Source organism: Trichogramma pretiosum, unplaced genomic scaffold (assembly GCF_000599845.2).
Source record: "Trichogramma pretiosum strain Unisexual culture from Peru unplaced genomic scaffold, Tpre_2.0 scaffold10, whole genome shotgun sequence".
NCBI lineage: Eukaryota > Metazoa > Arthropoda > Insecta > Hymenoptera > Trichogrammatidae > Trichogramma > Trichogramma pretiosum.
Genome location: NW_019641652.1, coordinates 888068 through 909928, shown reverse-complemented (window position 1 = coordinate 909928; position 21861 = coordinate 888068). Strand labels below are relative to the sequence as shown.

The following is a 21861-nucleotide window of genomic DNA, read 5'->3' as shown; positions in this document are numbered from 1 at the left end:
GTACATGGACTTTCCAGGTGCGGGGTGTTTCTTTTCACTTCTCAGTCATTCCCAGGTGACCGGTATGCACACCCACACGCTAACTCAAATACACACACACAGATAAGCACACACGTGTTATATTGTTGCACACGAGGATGTGCCACGGATGGATGATGGCCTAACGAGAATTCTGGTTAACTCCGAGCGGCTAATGAGCAGCTGTACGTCCGAGTCTATATACACTCGCGCGCGAGCTTGATGAATTAAGCCTCGATGCGAAATAGTTGAAATTAACTCGCGTTGCGGCTATATACTGTTAATGGTGTGGCGCGCGCCTCTGTGTAGATGTATAACGTACACAAACGCCCGAGACTATATACGGAATCAAAATAGTTTGAGAAATCGTTGCTGAACTATCGTTCAATTGTTATTATACAGTTTGGAGTATAGTAATTCTCTCGAATGCCCTATAGCGTTGCAACGGAGTCTGTCATAGTAATTTTCGATACAAGTGCCATAAGTAACACTTTTTGGCACGGCGTAGTTTAGGGCCCGAGCGCAGCGAGGGTCCTAATAGCTGGGCCGAAAAGTGTCCCCTATGGCCCGAGTATCGAACAACGTTTTATAGTACTGTGCAAAGTTCACATTTATGCCCCCTTTTCCGATGCATAAGTCGCACTTTCTGGTAGCGCGAAGTGAGGTTAGCGCACGAGCGTATGCGAGTGTGATGCGAACGCAGCGGTGCCAGAATGTGCGACTTATGCCACCGAAAAGCGTGCCATAGATGTGAACTTATGCCACGCAGTGCTATAAAATATTTTTCAGACTTGAATTTACCTTATGAAAAAATTCTGAAAAAAAAGAGTCGATAGAGGTTAAATAATTATCATTTCCAACTGAACGATAATTAAACGAGAATATCAGGCACTCTACAAACTTTCTAACTTATTGTAGTAGCTGCAGTGGTTTGAATTTATTTAGTGTTTGAATGAATTTATTTACTGTTAATTTTCAGACGTTCGTTAACACAATTTTATGAAGTGCATTGATTGAGATGAAAACTAGTAAATTATGTTTTTTTGGAATACATATTGACATTATTGGCGATGTTCATTTATTGTTTCGATAACAATATTGTATTTTTCCACCGAATAAGTTCGAAAAAAATTGTTGTACAAAATAATAAAGTTGCTGGGTTAATTATTTCCCAAAAATTCGCGCTGAAAATGTACCCGGGCATTTTTTCTCCATTCTATCCCAAATAAAATGCCATTTTCTCTCGTTCATCCCGCGTATTATTCTTTTTTTTTGTCACCAGCAGTGATACGGTCAAAGAGCTCTCCGGGAGCTAAAATAAACTATAACTTTTGTTTCGTGCTTTGTAATTTTTTACGTTTGCTCTTTTTCCACCACTCTCTCACCCTCTCTCTCTCTCTATCTCTCTAGTTTAAATCTAGGCTTTTTACGCGCGTATCAGAATCAGCTAAATTGCCGTCGAGAGGAGAGAGAGAGGGAGCGAACTCTGGTAGCTTCAGATTTTCCCCACAAATAAAAAAAGAAAAAAGATAGTGCGCAAAAATGTTCCTCTGCATTCGCATTTATATATAAATTCTCGTTGAACTCTCTTTCATTCAAATGTGCATCTCGATTTACTTACGAGTGCGCGCGCGCGCGAGCGGCAATTTTTTATTTTTCCGTTGCGCTACTAATTCGTACACATTTTAAAAAGCAGTCGAGGAATCGAAGTCGTATACGAAAAACTTGTTAAACTGTAAACTTTTCGCGAATCGCATTAACAATTCGTTCGCTCACACACACAGTGCCTGTCTGCCTGTCTGCCTGCCTGCTGCTACGCGCATAGTTTGCGAGAGAACGAAAAGAGTTAATTGTGTAGAAAAGTAAAAAAGAGATATCGAGGCATTTGGACGAGTGGAGAAAAACAGCAGCAACAGCAGCAGAAGCAGCAGCAGCAACGCAAGCGAATCGATCGTTAAGAAGCTCGAGACTTGGCAAAGTGGCGCATGGCAAAAAACTTAAACTCGTCTGTTAAGCCTTTTTTTGCTCGCGCGCGTCGGGGGCTTCTTCTTTCTTTCTTTCTTTCTCTCTTGCTTTCTTCTTCAACAGCTTCTTTCACTCACCCCCCCCCCCACAAAGGCGATTCATTAGAAAAATGTATATGCATTATAATACAAGACTTGCTGGAGAGTCTAAAAAACGAGCTCTCTCACAAAGCAGCGGGCGCGCGGTAGATTATATTTTTTTTTCTACCCCGGCGCCTATACGCCGTGTATACACTTAGACTCGAACGTCATCAACAGGGGAAATCTCGCGTACAGAGAGCGATACATACAGCATATAGAAAAAATAAAATATAAAAATAAAATAGAAACAAGACTCTCTAAGCGCGATTCGAATGAAAAAGCACACATCTCTCTTTCTCGTGGAGTAAAAGAAAGAAAAGCTCTCCGCGCCGAAACAAGCCAGTGTGTGTGCAGTGCAGTCGCGCGCAAGCACATGCTGCTGCACACGCGGGGAAGAGGCTCTCTGTGCTTGCTTGCTTGCGCTCGCGCGTATCGTATGCAAAGTAGTACTTGATATTCGAAGCTCGCACCTGCTGCTGCTGCAGTGCAAGGAGGAGGCACTTATATACGTTATATACGGCATCGAAATCAAAGCGCCCAAACACGACTCCGGGCGCGCGCGAGCACGACGACGTCATTATTTTTGTCCTCGATTCCGGTGTATGCGTATATACGAAGGCGCACGTATCTATATGTACGAGTTATAGTACTACGATACGTGTGTGTGTGTGTGTGTCGGCAAGTGTCGCAATCGCGGATGTGCGGATGTGTGTCCCACAACTGATTATACAATATCCATCGACGTTCGACGCAACGACTCGACTTTGCTGTGTGTGTATGTGTGCGTGTGTGTTTACGTATCCGACGAACAAACGTCAACGCGCTTATACGGAGAGAGACGTTGGAGATCTGGACGTACATACACACACACGAACTCGCGCTTCTCAATCAACGAGATACACTGCAGCAACAGCGGCAACACTTGTATGTCGGCTGCGATACACACACACGCGAACGCTACTACGCGACGATCGTAACATCCGCAAGGGAATACTACACACAGACACGAGTGTACCGAGATTCGATTCCTACGTACGTATGTATGTATGTATGCTGTGCTATAGATGTGCTTCGATGCACGTATAAGTGGAGAGAGAGACAGCTATGTACGTGCTTTATCCCTCTATTTAATCGGGGAATTACACGCGCGCGCGTTTAAACGAGAGATATATACAGAGAGCGAGAGAGATAATGAATGTAATTTTTTCGGCAAATGTAAAATCGTCCGTTTGTGTGTTTCGATCCGGAGGGGATAAATATACAAACGATGTATAGAAAAGAGAGAAAGAAGGGAAAGATCAGAGGTGTAAAAAATAAAATAAAATAAAAATAAAAATAAATAAGAAGAAACGAGCCCAAGGACATTACAGCTTTAAGTGCAAACGGTCTCCGGGGGTGAATACGTACACACACACACATACAGACACACACGTGCATCGATGCGATAGAGCTCAGGTTATACTACTGCTGAGCGCGCGAGGGGATACGTACTATCCTTATATATACCTATGCTGCTGCACTCGCTCTCACTCTCTCACCAGAGCTTGAGCCAGGGTGCACAACGTCGTTGTATATGTATATAATGTACATCGCGGGGAAGTTTCGTCGTGGGAGATGATTTTAGCGGTAGTGGTAGTAGACCGACAGTGGAAAAATCTCAGCTTTTCTCGGCGCACATATACAGCGCAGCACAACCCAGCTCGTGTTCCCTCGTGTAGGCACACATATCTCCCGAAGATTTTCGCAGCAACAGCAGCTTCTTCTCTCCGCAGCTCTCTCTCTCTCTCTTATATCCTGCTTTATATACCGTGGGAGGTAAAAAGGCTTCGATCGTAATTTCTCCTTTACGCCAGGAAGGATCGGTAACCTGTTTTTTCTTCTACTTTTTTGTCGTCGTTATTATTAATATTATTATTATTATAACCGCTGCGGCCGAAGATCATCGGCGCATTTTGTAAAAAGTTTAAAGAGAGAGAGAAAAATGATACCGAATGGAAACGAAGACAATCGTGTGGTTTTAAACTGCATCAGCGAGTAGTACAGCTGTAGCGACAGCAGCAGCAGCATCAGCAGGTACCAACACAGCAGTGCCGCTTCTCCAGCGAAATAAGTGCAAGCGGATTTAAACCTTCTTGCTCTCTCTCTCGTACCTCTTTTTTTTCTGCTTTCGCCTTTATATTTCTCTCTCTCTTTCTCGTTTCTCTTTCGTGCTTATACTTCCTCTCCCTCTCTCGATGCTGCTGCTGCTGCGCAATGTACTGCCTCTCTCCGATATACGTGTCTCCGCCGAGAGTGAGGGAATTTTCCGTATTAAGGAGCTTTCTCGATTGTTGAAACAAGCGCTCGAGAAGCTCGCAATGCGCACTAGGCCGCCTTCTTTTTCCGGTTAGCTGCAAATCATCTATTATGTACATGCGTGTGGCGCGCTATAAGCGCCGAGAGTCACGAAGTTGATTATCACTGGGATATACGGAGTGTGTACGTACGAGTCACTTGTATTACGTGTGTAGACTCGTATTGGAGCGCGGCGAGGATAAAAAAATTACGAAGCTAGCTGAACGATCGTCATTTGACTTCACTTATTTGTGCTTTTTGCTGCTTCGTCAGCTGTTTTTCCTTACGATTAATACAACGTATACAATCGTGAAGTGTACAGCGCATAAGTACACGCGCAGCCTCGATGTATCATACCCGCGGGCCAATGAACCGAACAAGTTGACATTTATTCTCTCGATATATATATTTTTTTCTCATTCACGTACCATTGGAACGTCGCCAACGTCCGAGGATTGTTATCCCTTTTTCTCGAGGGGGGCCATCGATTTCGCTCATACATACATGCGCACGAATGTGTATCGGGTACATCGCGACTCGAGCGCGGGACACTTTTGGTACTCGTATACGTATACACGACAGACACATTGCGCTATACGAGAGAGAGAGATGCACGATATACTGCCCGTGTATACACTGAATTGGTTTCGGCGCGGCAACGACTTTATACACAGTACTCTCTCTATATGTCCCCGTGATACTACAGCAGGTCGCGGTAGTCTTGCCGCGCGGTGCAGCATCGACAACGGAAATGACTCTAGAAATCTACCTCCCTTCCCTTCCCCCCGCCGTTCGAATATACTGTGTGTGCGTATCGTTATCCGTACCGATCTCGGGTATGTTTTGCTGTATTTATGTCCGTACACGCGTGTCTGTCTGTGTCTGCAGCGCGTGTAACCGTGCGTGCGTGAAAAAGCAAAATTGATCGTTTGTGTGTATACGTGCACGCGTCTCTCTTTTTGGAGAATTGTGTATATCGGTGTGGAATCATAAAAACTGTGCTACGCACGACAAACGATATTTTTCTGCTTGATTCATCTTCCTATACATGCTCTCGTCCGCGTACACGATTCGCGTAGGTTTATATATTTTTTTTTCGTCGTTCGCTGCAAATCTTTCGCAGGAGGAGCTTTATCGTGAGGAAAAATGTGATCCTGCAACGCTTTGCTCGAAAAAAAGTGTAAACAGCGAGAGCTAGCTAGATCGAGTCTAATTTTAAAATTATTTATTTTCATAATTTTTGTGAGTGGTAATCTCAAATCGTAAATTTTCAATTACTCAGCTACGTTATCGATCGAATCAAAGTTTTTCCATTAATAATTCTGGCAAACTAATATTTTCCCACTTTTATCTATAATTATATTAAATGAATTAAAAAGTTTCTAATAGAATGATACAATATTTTATTGTTAATACGGTGGTTGCGTAAAGTTGTAAATGTTGATTATTTTACGTTTGGAATTAAGTTGCGAGCTGTCACATGCGAGGCTGGCGGAGTAAACATAAACATTGTCACCCGAGGAGCCACGCACGTATACATTCATATAGTTAGCTTGTCGATCGCAGATGTCGCATCCTAAACTCCCAAGCGGTTACATGCCTCTTTGAATGGCATATAAGAAAAATAACTTCCAGTCAGAATTGGGTCTTCACCAATTTGCTCCATTCATAACGAGCTAATAGATAGCTCATCGTTGTAAGATATTTTCAGGCTTTCTCCGAAGCTCGCGGGTCCCGGACAATACACGCAAACTCAGGCAAACACGCACGAGCGTCATGCGCCATTCAACGAATAATAAATACGCGGCCATAAATCCTCGCGGCGCGTTAGGACACGATCGCCCACGCGCGCAGCTATCCTATACGTGTATAATGGCGATTCGAAAACACGCACTAGTGCGTGTACATGTAGGTGAAAATCGTTGCGCATCGTAATTCGTGCGGCGATGAATCGCGCGAGCTGAAATTTCGAAGGATTACCTCCGAGCGTTATAAATATATGGCGTGTACGCACGTGCGTGAGCATATTTCCGTGTGTATAGCCCGATCGAAAATAAATATGCACGACTCCAGCCTGAGCTGCATATAAATACATGTGTGTGTGCAGCATCAAGAGCATCAAGTTTAATGCCGTTCGTTATATCGCACGACGATGTATGGAATGAGAGATTTCGCGATCGATATATATCGAGCTAACGCGACAAATGGAATTTGTTCTTCTTTTCCGTAAGCGCGGCGCCAAGGGAATTACGTCAAAAGTCGCGTTTCATTGTTTTGTCGCACGATCTTCGACTTACCTTACACCAAACCGAAACTTTACGAGAAACAATTTTCTTTCTCGGCGACGACGACGACGACGACGCCTTCGTAAAGGGATGGCGAGCGCAATTTATCAAGAGGGATTCGAACTATCATAACTGGAGCCGCGTATTTCAATGTGTGCGTATATAGGCATTGGAATCGCGACGAGCGGCAGGGGACACGAGTGTGAAATATGTATTCAAACTTTTGCTCGGGCCGCGGTAAACAATCGACGCGCGAGGATTTATTATCAAATAGCCGGAAAAGCAAAGACGCGGGAAAGTTTTGCTAATTTTCAGCATTGATTTTGTACACTGTTTAAAAAAAACCGTAAATTTAAAGTAGAATCAGTTAATCGTTAAAAGATGTATGAAAATTCAATCATCTCTAATGCCAGCCTCTACCAATAGATGGCGGGTACCCTTTATCTATAAATCTACAAGTGGCAAAGTGCAAGTGATTGTATATAAGTCAATACACGCGCTTGTTTTAAAGCAGAAATAAAAAATGGCCCAGCCTTTACATTATTAGTAACGTATACGTGTATATTTCTCTAACAGTATAATAAACGTTAAATAGGTCTTTAAACCACGCTTAAACCAAACCAAACGTTACAAGCGAATGAAAAAAAAAACATTCCAATCGTGCGCAGGGGTATCAATAACGCACGCTGTGATATACACGTGGCTGCTGCTGCCACTGCAGCGTTCTTTTGTCGTTGCTATATACATATCCAGTCAGAGCTGAAAGTTCGCTTCGTCGAATGCATAAAAGAAAAAAAAAACAACGACAACGAGGTACGATTCGTACACGGCCTCGGTCTATCCAGAGATAGACCGCGAGAGAGAGGAAGTAGACAAAATGAAGCAAAATAAAGCAAAAATCACCGATGAACAAGAGCGTAGGGAAGCAATGGTGTTATTCAGCTTGAAGTAGTTCAAACTCTGTATAGACGTCACATATATATCATCATCGTCGTGTCATCAATGGCCCCGCGCGCTCGACAAAGCAAGCCCCCCCCCCCGAGATAAAGCGGCTCGTGACTTGTGAAAACAAAACAACGACGACAACAACAACAAAAAGCGTCGACGTGTATCGCATTGGATTTTTCGCCCCTCGTTGATCACGTGGATCGGTCGGCCTGCGGGAAAGGATGCCTCTGCCCTCGAAAAAAAAAACAAACCATCATACAGCCATTACGGGCACCGCATGTATATATACACGTTGTACGGAAATGATCAAGGAAGTGGTATTTATACGATATTGCGTTACGAGTAATTAGCTCTAATGGACGCAATGGTCGTCCAGCTACTTTTAATCTCGCAACGTCGTGGTATTACCTCCTCCCTTTTTTTATCTTCTCTTTGCTGTAATGACATTAAAACTTTTGAAAATAACGAAATAAAGAGAAAGACAAAAAAGATCGAAATAATAATTCAATCCTCTTCCTCTTTGTGCGCTTGCAGGCATCGTGACAGCGGGCGGCAGCATCGTGACGTCGGGCGAGCTGCGCGAGCGACATCGCCAGACGACGGCGACGCGCAGCGGCAGCTGCGCCAGCGGACGTCTGATCGACGACGACCTCGACGACCTCGACGAGACCCGCAGCGGCGGCGGTGTATTCTCCTCGCGCCAGAGCTTCATCGATCTCGTCAGCAGCAAGATCATCTCCAACACTCGCACGCCCACGCACTTTTACCATCATCAGCCCCAGCTGCAGGGCGGCGTCGGCGAGCAGCAGTACTTCAGTACGTCGCGCGACTCACTGCACCATCAGCAGGCCTACGTGAATCGGGGCGCGAGCGAGCTCGACCTCAGCAGTCGCGGCGGCGGCGGCAAGGACAAGGCGGCCCGCCAGCTCGGCATCAAGGACTCGCGTGTGGCCGCGGCGTCTTCTAAGGCCGCTGCGGCGGCGGCCCGCTCGAATTTCAAGCTGGCCAACTGCAACACCGGCATGCAGACCAACAACTGCGTGCTGAACTCGAGCGGCGCGATGATGAACACGGCGACGACGACGACCACGATGACGACGATACCGTCGCGCGAGATGACCCCGTCGCATCTGTCCGTCACGCCGTCGTCCATCAATCATCTGGTGGGCAACAGCGCCTGCAACGGCACCGAGACGTGAGTAATAATAATAATAATAATATCAAATAATCGCATGCGATCTCGCACTTTTTTCGTCTATTATATATAATCTGCCCACACGCAAAGAGTAGTAAAGTATCGGTCTCCTCTACGTCCAAGTCGTTGTTACAGCCGCTACTCGTATCAGCAGCAGCAGCAGCAGCGCGGCAGCCGCGGCTATCCGGGCCAGTCGGGCCAGCGGGGCTTTCGCACGGGCGCGCCCAACTGGTCGTTCGTGTTCGACCCGGCGGGCCGGCTGTGCTACTACTGGTCCATGGTCGTGTCGCTGGCCTTCCTCTACAACTTCTGGGTCATCATCTACCGGTTCGCCTTTCAAGAGATCAACGGTGCGTATATAGTAAACACGACACGACGACTGAAGTGCAAGTAATCTATTAAACCATGCTTGACTTATACAGTCATTTATACTTTGCCACTTGCAGATTTACAGATATAAGGCACTCGCCATCTAGTGGTGGAAGTTGGCATTAAATATGATTAAATCTTTTTATTTATTTTTTGGTACATTAAATAATGTGATAAACTGAATTACTGTTAAAACATCAGTAATAAATCAATATATTCAAATTTCAGTATAAAATCATTTGCATTAAAAATAATGTTTGTAATTGCATATTCATAAATTATTTGCGCAGTGTGTTAAAAAAAAAATAAATCAATACTCACTCATAAATTTTTGACGAATATTGCATGTAAAAATATCTTAAATAAAATTCAGTTATGATTACTTCAATTATAATGTCAGATTTTACATTAATTCTACGTTGAAATTAAAGGTTTGTTCAGACACGGCAAATGCAATTAATAATATTCAAATTTTCTCTTCGACAGGCGAAACGATAGTCGTGTGGTTCTGCCTGGACTACCTGTCGGACTTTCTCTACGTGGCCGACATAGTCTTTCACTTTCGCACGGGCTACCTCGAGGACGGCGTGCTGCAGACGGACGCGACCAAGCTCAGCCAGCACTACATGAACAGCACGACCTTTTACATTGACTGCTTGTGCCTGCTGCCGCTCGACTTTTTGTACTTATCGATAGGATTTAACAGTATACTCAGGAGCTTTAGACTCGTTAAGATTTACCGGTACGCTCGATAAATAACACGAGCTTCGCGCAATGTCGATGATAACGATAATAATTACGGAATCTTTTTCGTACAGATTTTGGGCGTTCATGGACAGGACCGAGCGACACACGAATTATCCGAATCTGTTTCGCTCGACCTCGCTGATCCATTACTTACTGGTGATCTTTCACTGGAACGGGTGCCTCTATCACATTATTTATAAGAATAACGGTTTCGGGAGCAAGGACTGGGTGTTCGCCGACTCCGAGACGGCCGACGTCGTCAAGCAGTACCTGCAGAGCTACTACTGGTGCACGCTGGCCCTGACGACCATCGGCGATCTGCCCAGGTAAAACAACGCGACGAAGAACCGATTTTTTCATCGTTCGTTCTTCCATCGAATGTCTGAATATTTTTTTTTTGTTTCGTTCGCAGGCCGAGGACTAAGGGCGAGTATCTGTTCGTGATAGCGCAGCTGCTGTTCGGCCTGCTGCTGTTCGCCACTGTGCTCGGCCACGTGGCCAATATCGTCACGTCGGTGAGCGCTGCCAGAAAGGAGTTTCAGGGTGAGTCACGCATGTCTTTAATTTTACGCGTGATATATTATAGATTTTTTATTCATCGATGAACCGATCCATTAGCGACACTCGCACACACGCGGCTACATTGACCCATAAATTTCATCGAAATTTCGCATAATATCCCTCGAGTTATTATTGTAAGCCGCGCGCGCGCGAAAAATACGACCGCTCGAATGCCATTACTCTTGGCGAAAGCTGCGTTCGCGCATACATCCATAAGTATATTAAGAGCATGGATATACGCGTGCTCTATATTTGTAAAAGCGATTTCGGAAAATCGTAACTTTTTCCTGGATAAATTGCCCCTCCCTCGTCGGATTTAGATATTCGCGCGTGCCATGCGTTATAAGTGGAATATATAAACGACGATATAACGTACTGTACCCGTATATATAGCAGCAGTAGTTGTGCCGTACGTGCAAATGTGCGCGAATTTTCGCGTACCATACGCATGCGGAACTCGGGCACACACACATAATATACGCGAATGTGCGTACACATACGGAAGAGATTTAATAAAATGTCAGCGACACCGAGAGAGAGCTTCGGTGACGCGCGCGTAGGTGTGTGCGTATATACGTGCGTGCGCGAGTGTAACGCTCCTCGCGCAACTATAGAGGGAGACGGAGTGAGTTAATTAGCTCGAACAAACTAGTTTACGCCGGGCCATGGCGAGCCGTTAATTATGCCGAGTGGCGCGGCAGCGGTGGTGGTGGCCAATGGTCGTACTCGTCGTCGTTGCCGCTGCTGCAAGCTCCGCATACATACGTGTATATTTATGCATATGCGTGTGGATGTTTACACGTACGTGTATTAGGCGACTGGTGGTACTGTGGACACATCGCGCGCAACGAGAATAGAGGTACTACCGAGGCACACACGTGTGTTATATGTTTTATGCGTGTATGAACGTGCGAGAATTTGCGAATTTGTCGATTACGCCGATCGAGTTATTTCATATATAGGAACGGGTGCTGGAACGAGCGTATAGAGCGTATATCTACTCGAGGGAAGAGCGATCGAAAATAATTTTATACTGTATGCTATGATTTTTTTTTAAATCTGCGTCTTATTTATCGATTGTGCATCGCTCGTGCAGTAATCGCCCAGTAGCATCTTGAAGTGACGACTCGATTCGCCTCCGCCATACGTATATTTGACCTCTTATAATGTCCTCGCGAGATTTAGAAATAATTATGGATTTCGGAAGTCGATTAAAAGGATTTCCCAACGTTATATTTGATGATGAGTACTTGGTAAAAAGTGAAAGGATGAATGGGGTTTTTGAAAAATCGATTTTATACAAAAGTTTATTCAAAAGTTTATTCGGAATTATGGAAAAAAATGTTTCACAGTTTTCACCAAGTTAACATTGGTTTAAATACTCTAAAGATACAAAATGTTTATGTCGAACGACTGCATTCGGGGACTGTATTTATGTGAACACTGAGATAGCTTTTTTGTCTAAGTGAACTGTGACAAATGTCACATTGGAAAGGTTTTTTTGCGATGATGAACTAAATTTGTATGCCTTTTGAGATGACATTTTAGTCCAAATGACTTGTGACAAATATTACATTCAAAAGGTTTGATACGATCGTGTACCAATTTTATGTGTTTGCCGAGGTCATCCTTGCGAACATATGATTTGTGACAAATATCACACTCGAAGGTTTTGCTAAGAATATGTACATGCTTAACGTGAGTTTTTAAAGTTGCCTCGTGTCCAAATGCTTTGTGGCAAATCTCACACTCGAAGGGCTTAAAAAGAGTGTGAACTGAATTTATGTGTCTATTCATGTCTCGCTTGCTGGAAAATGACCTGCGACAAACCTCACATTCGAATGGTTTGCGGCGATCATGTACTACATTAACGTGAGTTTTAAGATGTGATTTTCGTCCAAATTCTTTATGGCAAATCTCACACTCGAATGGCTTAAAAAGAGTGTGAACTGAATTTATGTGTCTATTCATGTCTCGCTTGCTGGAAAATGACCTGCGACAAACCTCACATTCGAATGGTTTGCGGCGATCATGTACTACATTAACGTGAGTTTTAAGATGTGATTTTCGTCCAAATTCTTTATGACAAATCTCACATTCAAAGGGTTTGCTACGATTATGTGCGACATCAATGTGATCTTTAAGGCTACCTTTGTATCTGAATGATTTATGACACATCTCACACTCGAAGGATTTGTTTCGAATGTGTATTGTATTTATGTGAACATTGAGATGGCCTTTCTGTCCAAATTCTTTATGGCAAATCTCACATTCGAAGGGTTTGCTGCGATCATGTTCTCTATTTATATGAGTTTTGAGGTTAGATCTTTGTCCAAATGATTTATGACAAATCTCACATTCGAAGGATTTAATACGATCATGTACTATGTTTTTGTGTTTATTGAGATTACTTTTTTGTCCAAATGATTTGTGACAAATGTCACATTCAAAGGATTTAATACGAACATGTACTGTATTAACGTGAGTATTGAGGTTATATCTTTGTCCAAATGATTTATGACAAATCTCACATTCGAAGGATTTAATACGATCATGTACTCCATTTATATGAGTTTTGAGGTATTTTTTATGTCCAAATGATTTTTGACAAATGTCACATTCAAAGGATTTGCTCCGATTATGTACTGTCACTGTATGCCTTTGGAGATGATCCTTGGATCTAAATAAGCTATGGCAAATTTGACACTCGAAGGGTATACAGCGATCATGTACTGTATTTACGTGAGTATTGAGGTGACTTTTCTGGTCAAATGCTTTCGAACAAATATAACATTTATATGGTCTAATTCTTTCAAGTATCGTATTCGTATGTTTTTTCACACTTGCTTTTGTCGTATACGTTTCTTGACACATTATTGACGCATATAATGCTTTTTCTTCAACCATTTTCTCGAACTTTTTTTGTTTCTCATACGCGACAAGTTTCAAACGTGAGTTCACATTAAATTCACAATTATTGTAGTAATCGAATCCTTTTCTTATCAAAACTATAAGACTTTTTTCAATCATGAAATTGTTTGGATTGGCGCTTTCTTTTTTCACAATAAGTTGATCACTTTGACACTCAGATTTGCAGATGATTGTTGATAGGGGCGTCGATTCAGTTTTTACATCTTTGAACTCGATATCTATGAATATTTGTTCATCTAACCTCTGATGTAACACCTCAGCCTCATTCTCGAGTTTCACCTAAAATTGAAATTGAGGGCTTATATTTAATGGTAAATCAACAAAACATTTAAATTATTGAACTCACCGATAATTCATGAATCGGAAATGTTTCGAAGTCTTCGACCTTGCAGGAATTAACCGAATCGAAAACACAATTTTCATCCGCATTCGTCCAAGTATCTCTCGGCTCTTCCTTCACCCTGAAGAGTAATAAAGAGATAGTTTAGATAATCAAAACACAAAAATATAACAAACACAATTATACCTAACTACGTCTCTGTTGCTTTCCATCGCTTCCTCGATAGTTTTGCATCCACAGTGATCCACGGTAAATTTTCAAGATGCAAACTGAGAAATATTCGAGGTTATGTGCCACGAGTAGACAACGCCCAACACTGTATTTTCAAGAAACTTGAACTCTTTTGAGGAAATAATTCGTAAACACTCACTCGTGAATTTAGTCCTTCGCTACCAGCGTCTGAACTCGCTACTCAAATTAATTAACGAGGTGATTCGGCGTCTGCGATAGATATCTGGAGAAAATTTCACTCCCCCGTCGAATTCTTCTATACGTGGTTTTCGCGCACGTGTGTCGTTCTGCTTATAGCACGAGATGTAAACACAGCTAAGTAGGAATTCTGCATGCGATTGCCCGTATTATACTACTGCTATTATTATTGCTGCTTACTTATCTCACTCGAATTTCGCCTATATATTACTCGTAGAATCGCTCACATATATTCATATATAATGCAAAATGCGTTAATCGGCCGCGCTACCCTGGCACGCCGACGCACCGTCGCTTTACTCCATCAACAAATTTAATTTACCAAACTAAAACCGTAGTAAGCCTGCAGAGGCTTATGGTATAATATCGTGAATATCCCACGTGATACTCTCTCTCTCTCTCTTTCCCTCTTTACGCTCGAAGATGATGAATAATTTCATTTTCAATTAGCCTCGGCGTGCGCGCGCGTTGACACTATACACAGCCGGCTGCTGCTGCGCTATGTGGTATCCGCGCCTATTTCTGCGGGCACAAATTAGCATCGTACTGTGCTATACGGTACTGCACGACTTTCGCACTCGTATATAATAATTTAATCCTTCGCTCTCTCGCGCGAGCTTACGGAAGTGCTCGCTACGGTACGCCGTACGCGTTATATACATAGGTTTTTTCCCTTTTTCCTCGAGAAAATCTTCCTCGGCGACGATCTCCGACGATCGCGAGCCATTTCATTTTCGGGTGTAAGCGAAAGTCGCGCTGCTGCTGCTGCTGCTACTGTACGTGGGCTTACGTACATAATTCCTCGGGCTCAGTGAAGCAGGCGGCCACCACCACCACCACCACCACCACGAGCCGAATCATAGCGATTAATGCTTCATTTACTCGGCTCGCCGTATACCCACCCCCGTACTGCAATTTTAAGCTCCCTCTCTCTCTCTCTCTCTCTGCCTTATAGCCTCGGCATATTCTCACTGTGCGCAGGGCTTCGAGCCGTATAATTTATAATAAATCCCGAGAGGTTTCTGCGTTCTGCCGCTTCTATATATATCGGTCGTGCGGCAGGAGAAAAAAATGTTTCGAGGTTTTTATGTACGAACAGGCCGCAGTAATTATCGACTCTCGATGCGTGATTCGAACGGAGTGAGCTTCTGCGGTGTGTTCCACGTATTTATTATAAAAATGAGAAAATAATTGCGCTCGTGAAGCACATTCGTAGTCTCTATTTTTCCTCGATAATATATAAAGTCGAAAAATGTTAAACGTCTCTCTCGGCATTCATCCGCGCGCGAAGATAAAGTCGTATGCATACACGCGGAGCACAGAGCCAGGCCGCGACGAAGTTCAACGAACGAAGAAAAAAAAAGACGAAGAAGAATCTGTCGCTGGATTCTAGAACGTCCTCTTTTGCTCCTCCTTCCGCGTCTTTATGTATTCTTCCTTTTTCTCTCTCTCTCTCGCGGTGACTCCGAACCGCGTATAAGTATATAGTACGTCATTCTGCGCCAAACTTTCGCGGTTCTTGTTTTTTGTTCCGCGGTGCTGTTCAGCTCTACGGCCAAAAGGCTTCGAAACTCGCTCGCGTGCACGACGACGACGACGAGCAACGAGCACGTTGTTCACTTCTAACGACTTGCAGCTCGCTCGCCGCTAGTTTATGTATCGTTATTATGTTTTTTTTTCCTCGTTGAATTACTCGATGAAGATTTCTTCTTTGAAGAGCAGACCCAAGACACGGTTGAAGACATTAAAGTTTATTTATATTTATTATGGGGGGTGGCAGGTACCCCCCGGTAAAAATTGAAAAGAGCAGCAGATTTAAAAGTTTATGTGCTGCGTGCGCGGCTGCTCTTTCTCGTATATACGCGGCAACGGATAACTTTGGCTAAATGCCCGGAATAACGACATTATGAAAAGCTGACAAACTTTCTACTCGTTTAAAAGGGTCATTACCATCGACGAATGGGGGAAAAAAACAGGAATCGAGTATGGATTTTCTTTTTTCACCGTAATTGGTGCGTTAACTTACACATTATATATACGCGTAGGTACATAAAGGGAACTTTACTGAAAGCCATTTAAAAAAATGTTTTTTTTTATATATTAAAACTCACAGGAATCGTACACGCGTCCACTTCTTATTCTATATCTTTGAAAGTGCGCGAACTGTGCGAACGTATACGCGTGCGTGTATAAAATATAAAGCTCGGGCAAAAGCTGCCATATACTACATACATATACCAGCTAGACTCGGAGCAGCTTGTACAAAGGAAGCGGTGTACGGTGCGCCCGCGCGCTTGTACGATAATTAAACCATTGTTGAGATTTTATGAAATTTCTTCGCTCGGATGCAGAGCTAATCGACATAACTCTCTCTTTCTCTTCTCCCTCCCCTCACGCTCGCGCGCACGCGTGATGTGCTTTAATTACTAGTCAAGCCCGGACTCGCGTCGGCTCTTTGTTTTTTTTTTTTCGTATCTACGAATGAAAAGAAGAAAGAAATTGCACAAAGAGCAGCGCGCGGGAGCGCGTGCACTAAAAAATAGTAGGAACAAAAAGAGAGAGAGAGAGAGAAATGGAGGGATTTTCCCCGCGCCCGAGTGCAAAAGATCATTACCGGGGTTTATTTTTGATAATAATCAGCATGATACCGAACAGTTAGCGCGGAAAAGTGAAGACGTGGAAATAAACGTGGAGATGCCACTATGGCCAAATGAATACAAAAAATAAAAAATAAAAGGCTTTCATATTTGGGGTACGGAGGTAAGGAGGGAGAAAAAGAGATAAAGAGAGTGAGCTTAAGCAGCGCACAATAACAGAAGAAGAAAAGAAATAAGTAGAAGAAAAAGACAATCTTCTCGCGGAGGTGTATTTATGTAAGGACGAAAATTTTTTCTTGGCTGTGTTTCGGGATTCGGCACAATGGCCGGCAAAGGGAGCAAAACTAGCCTTTCGCGTGATTGCTCCATACATATAATATCGTCCAGCTTACTTTCTTGCATTCTTCGTTTCGTTCCATTCAATGTATTTGTGTATACCTGCGTGCCTGCAATTTCACCGCGCTACTTTGGTCGAGAAAACAAACACGCTCAACGTCGATTACGTTAATATTATTTTTACGTACACAGCGCACATACACGTAAACCACATGTACACTACACCTGTTTGTTCTCAAATTTGCGCGCTTGCGGGGTTGCGGAGCGCGGCTGCCGTTGCTCATGCCGCTGCGTTGGAAATCGAGAGAGGTGTATAGTGGTCTTTTTTTTCTCTCCTGCAGCTCCGCTGAAAAAAAAAAGAATGTAATTACGTTTATTGGAACGCACGGGGTGGTGGTGGTGGTGGTGCAGTGGCGAATGCTTCAACTATATATGTATACGGCGAGCACAAAAGCACTCCGCAAAAGCGAGCTGCAAATTCTTGGGGCAAGGCTGGGAAATTTTCCACCACGCTCGATCGTGCGAGCGCTTGTATATATATCTGTGTGTGTGTGCAACGCATTCGACGTGCTTTAAGCGCATTGCACGGTGCGCTCGGGGCTAGGTGTTCTTGCTGAAACAAAAAAAAAACGAAAAATAAATAACGCTGAAAAAAATGTTAATTTGACTGCTACGAAAAAGGACCTAACGACTCGTGGCAGACGGTTGTCATTGTTGTTGTTATTATTATCATTATAATCGTTCTCGCACGAAATATACGGCAAAGATACGCGGGCTGGCTTTTATGTACTCGACCGATCGCTATGCGTAGCAGCACAAAAGCTCTGCTGCTGCTGCTGCTCTACTGCCCTTTCTCTCTCGCCTGGAATCCAGGCAAAAAAGTAACAGCTTTTGACGCGCAAATATTCCGCACGCGTGAGCTCGTATGTGTCGGTGGTAGTGATGGTAGTAGTTGTTGTACCTTTTTACCCATTTGACCTCGATGTATATAGCGCCTATAGCTGGCTCCAACGCACGTGGCTGCAGCCGCTATGGTTGTCGTTCGAGATACTTATCGTCATACCGCGTGAATGGCACGCGTATGCATGTGTACGTGGAACGGCGCTAGAGGAACAATAATTAGTTCTTGCTGGGTATTATTTATGAAAAGCTCCGGGCCATCTCGTTAAAGAGGCAAAAGCGTATAGTATACGTACAACATATTATAAAGCAGCCGAACGCATCGGGACAAATAAAAACGCGCCTCGATTTACGCACGGTCACGCGTGTACTTAATTTTTTTCCCCGTTTATTCGTATGTGAAAAAATAAAAATAAAAACAATGCGAATTCGACCCCGATTTATTCGAGCGACTCTTTTTATTTTTTGTTTGTATTCGAAAATCTGCAGTCGAGCGGAGATTTCTGAAGTTATCGTTGCGATATATACGAACGAGCGTTTATATATTGCTCGACAAGCCTCATGAAGCATTACGTATATATATACGATCGCGTCGTCGACGTAGTCGTCGTCGTTCGGTCATCCATCGTTGCGACCCCCGTATATATATTTATAACGCATATCCACACAGACGCATACACACAACTGCTTCGAACTTGGTCCACCAGCGTGACCGGCATATACACGCAGCCCCGACCTTTTGACAAATGATATATATCAACGCTCGCGCCCGCGTCCATCAAGTAATTGTTCGTTTATACTTGTAAGCTCGTCTGTGTATACAGCGCGATCAATTGTGCGAACGGTCTCGGATTCTCGCTAGCGTGTGCGTGTGGGTGCGAAGCGCATCGATCTCGGCTGAAGCAACCCAGAGCAAGCTCCAGGCCACGAGTTGTGTGAATCGCCGAGGCTTACTTTATTTATTTATTTATTTTTTTTCCGCAATGACAAACGACGCTCGACGTTCCGGGGGCTGTCGTTTCTCTGCGGAGGGGTTTTTTGTTAGTTTACACTTGCACACCCGATTATCGTTGATTATTATCGTCGTTATGTACACGTATAATACATAACGCACGATCGTTCCGCTTCGTGTATATATACACACACGAGTCGAAATGAGAAAATTTTTATCGGCATCCCTCGCGGGGGAAGGGAGCAAAATCACGAACGAGAGCAGCAAAAATAATAACGATAGAGGCACAAAATGTACACGAAACGCCCGAAAATACCGCATCGGAGGTGTTCGTGTGTGTAGGGCTGAGAGCACCCAGAGAGAAGAGATTTTAGCGTCGTTCCATGCACGTATAGTGCATTAGCCGCACCTGCCGCCCGTTTCTTTCGTTTCTATCTCCCGTTTTTTCTTCGGTATAGACACGATCCGCTCCGCAGACGTGCTCGCACACACGTACGCGCGTACGCTATACTGCACATAAACAAAAGGCAAATACTATACTGGTGGAAAAGTCGGAGTGGTATCGCATCGAGGGCTTGTTATATAATACTTATATACGAGACTTCGGACGTATAAGGCCGAGGCGTAATGCAGTATTATTAATTAACGAATACCCGGGGATAAGGGCGAGGTACGCGTACATCGGCGAGATCAATTTTCAACACTTTTCTTCTGTACATCATTCGATGTGAACTTTGAGCCGGAAGTTCATCGTGTAAACTTGTCTGCGCTTCGAATGAAAGGAGGTTTGGTGTACGTTCATGCAGATAATGTAGTCGTGTGCCTGGTTACGTTGGCGGAGCCAATTACTTTTTAGTAAAAATGCTCAATCTTCATAATGGCTTAAAAACATGATCATTACTTAGCATGTTTTTGGTGATTTTTCTTTTAAAATTATATAATAAATTTAAAACACTCATTGAATGACTTGTAAATTACAATTTAATTCGTTTAACAAATTTAGACCAGTTTTCAATCGCTTTGAATAAGATAGTGCCAGTTGTGAAATTCATCACTAGATGGCGAGTACCTTTATGTTGGTAAATCTGCAAGTGGCAAAGTCAAAATAATTGTATAAGTGAATAAGAATGAAACATAGCTTTGTCCTACTTGTTATTGGATATTTGAATTCCGTTTCGTGTAGATGGTACAAGATAATTTTTACAAAAATATTTACAGAAATGTAAAAATTTTTAGTTCTGTTAATAAAACTCTGTCTAAAACAGAAAGTTAAGGTTACAATAAAGGTTTTGATCGCCTTTTATTGTACAAAAGAATTTTTTGATGGACAAAAATTAGTCCTTAAAATGATGAGCATTTTTGCGAAGCTCAATCATCTCTAAATATATGCTATATTTATATAAAAATATTGATTTTTCAAATTTCTAGATTCAATTCCTCTAGGCTGTTTTCTTGTTTCTTGCTAGTTAACAACATTTTCTTCGCGTAAGAACACGCCCGAGTCCACTCCATTCTAGATATAATTCAAATAAATGCCCTCCCAAAATACACGGATATGATAATAATTATAATTATGCGTCTCGAGGCGCATCGACCCACTTCTACACGGCGATGCTTGCACAACCGAGACGAGCCGCAAACGCAAATTCGACTTTCAAGTTATAACTCTTCGGGCGATGTTCGAGTTTACGTTATAAACATTTCTCGTTTATGTATATACGTATCTCCGCCCCCAGCTTCAGAGATCTTTCCATCTCTCTGCAGAAGTTTAATGCGCTCTCGTGCAGCTGCACACGCACAAACTCGAATGAATTCAATTGCGCGATATCGCGTGCGTTATTATATCACGGTGTATATGCGATATAAATTATTACTCGTTGAAAAATTCGTGAGTTGATTTTTGTTCCAAGAGTATATAATATAATATTCTCGCTACACGATGGATATACGTATGAAAAAAACGAGTGCGCGAGCGAGATAAATGTTTTTCTTTCCGATGCGCGCACAGGAGTATGAATTTTTTTATGTACACGATAAACACGTGCGTACGTGTGCGCGTATATTAAATTGCTGCAATGCCTATATTGTACGGTATATATAATAATATAACATGCGCAGTACTGTGCGTGGGTTATATACCGTATATTGTTATCGTAAGGATAACAATTACGAGAAAAAGTCTCGTTAGGTAGTGGTGATTCAGTGAACTGCGATGGTGCGATGATGAGGAATCGTGAATCCGACGTGCAGTGGAAGCTTCTGAGATTGGACTTGATGAAGTCGTGACAGGTAATGGCGAACGGGAGTCAGCTGGGGTGATCTCGTTCGTGCCTTTGTAGGTGTCTTAGGTCTGAGAGTTTGACCGTCTGGTAGAAGTGGCTTTTGATCGCTACCTACTGTAGATCGTTCAAGCTCTCAGGTATCTCTCCTTTTTAGCCGTCTGTTTGAATAGTAAGCAATGAACTTACTTATTCAGGTAGAGTGGCTAACCCGTTTCTCAATCAATGAAAATCAGGTATTTGTGTTCAACCCATTCTGCCAAATTTTCAATCGAAGGTATCAAATCATTAATTATAGGTTAACCTGTAAAAGAAACTCAAATATTGGCTTCTGCACCTCTTGACAATTATAATTAATATGTTCCAAACCCAAAAATGTTCATTTTTTGTATTTATTCGATAATAAGCATTTTCAGCCCCCGTTCATTTATGGGTTACAAGTTTTTGCAAGTTCGCCACCTAGTGGCTTGTTTACATATTATATAAAAAATAAACAAAGAGTGTGCGCTGCTGTTATAACAGCGCAGCATACAAC

The 21861-nt window shown here is 43.1% G+C and overlaps 1 protein-coding gene across 1 annotated transcript in view; it reads left to right on the top strand.

Annotated features, from left to right (window-relative positions):
* The first annotated feature begins 7619 nt into the window (after positions 1 to 7619).
* LOC106656392 (potassium/sodium hyperpolarization-activated cyclic nucleotide-gated channel 1-like) overlaps positions 7620 to 21861 on the top strand; it is a 93044-nt gene continuing 78802 nt past the window's right edge. Inside the window, exons 1-6 of the mRNA XM_014377343.2 lie at positions 7620 to 7659; positions 8225 to 8885; positions 9021 to 9235; positions 9741 to 9996; positions 10073 to 10327; positions 10414 to 10544. Of these exons, the coding sequence (XP_014232829.1) occupies positions 7620 to 7659; positions 8225 to 8885; positions 9021 to 9235; positions 9741 to 9996; positions 10073 to 10327; positions 10414 to 10544 (1558 nt within the window). The remainder of the gene's footprint in view (positions 7660 to 8224; positions 8886 to 9020; positions 9236 to 9740; positions 9997 to 10072; positions 10328 to 10413; positions 10545 to 21861) is intronic.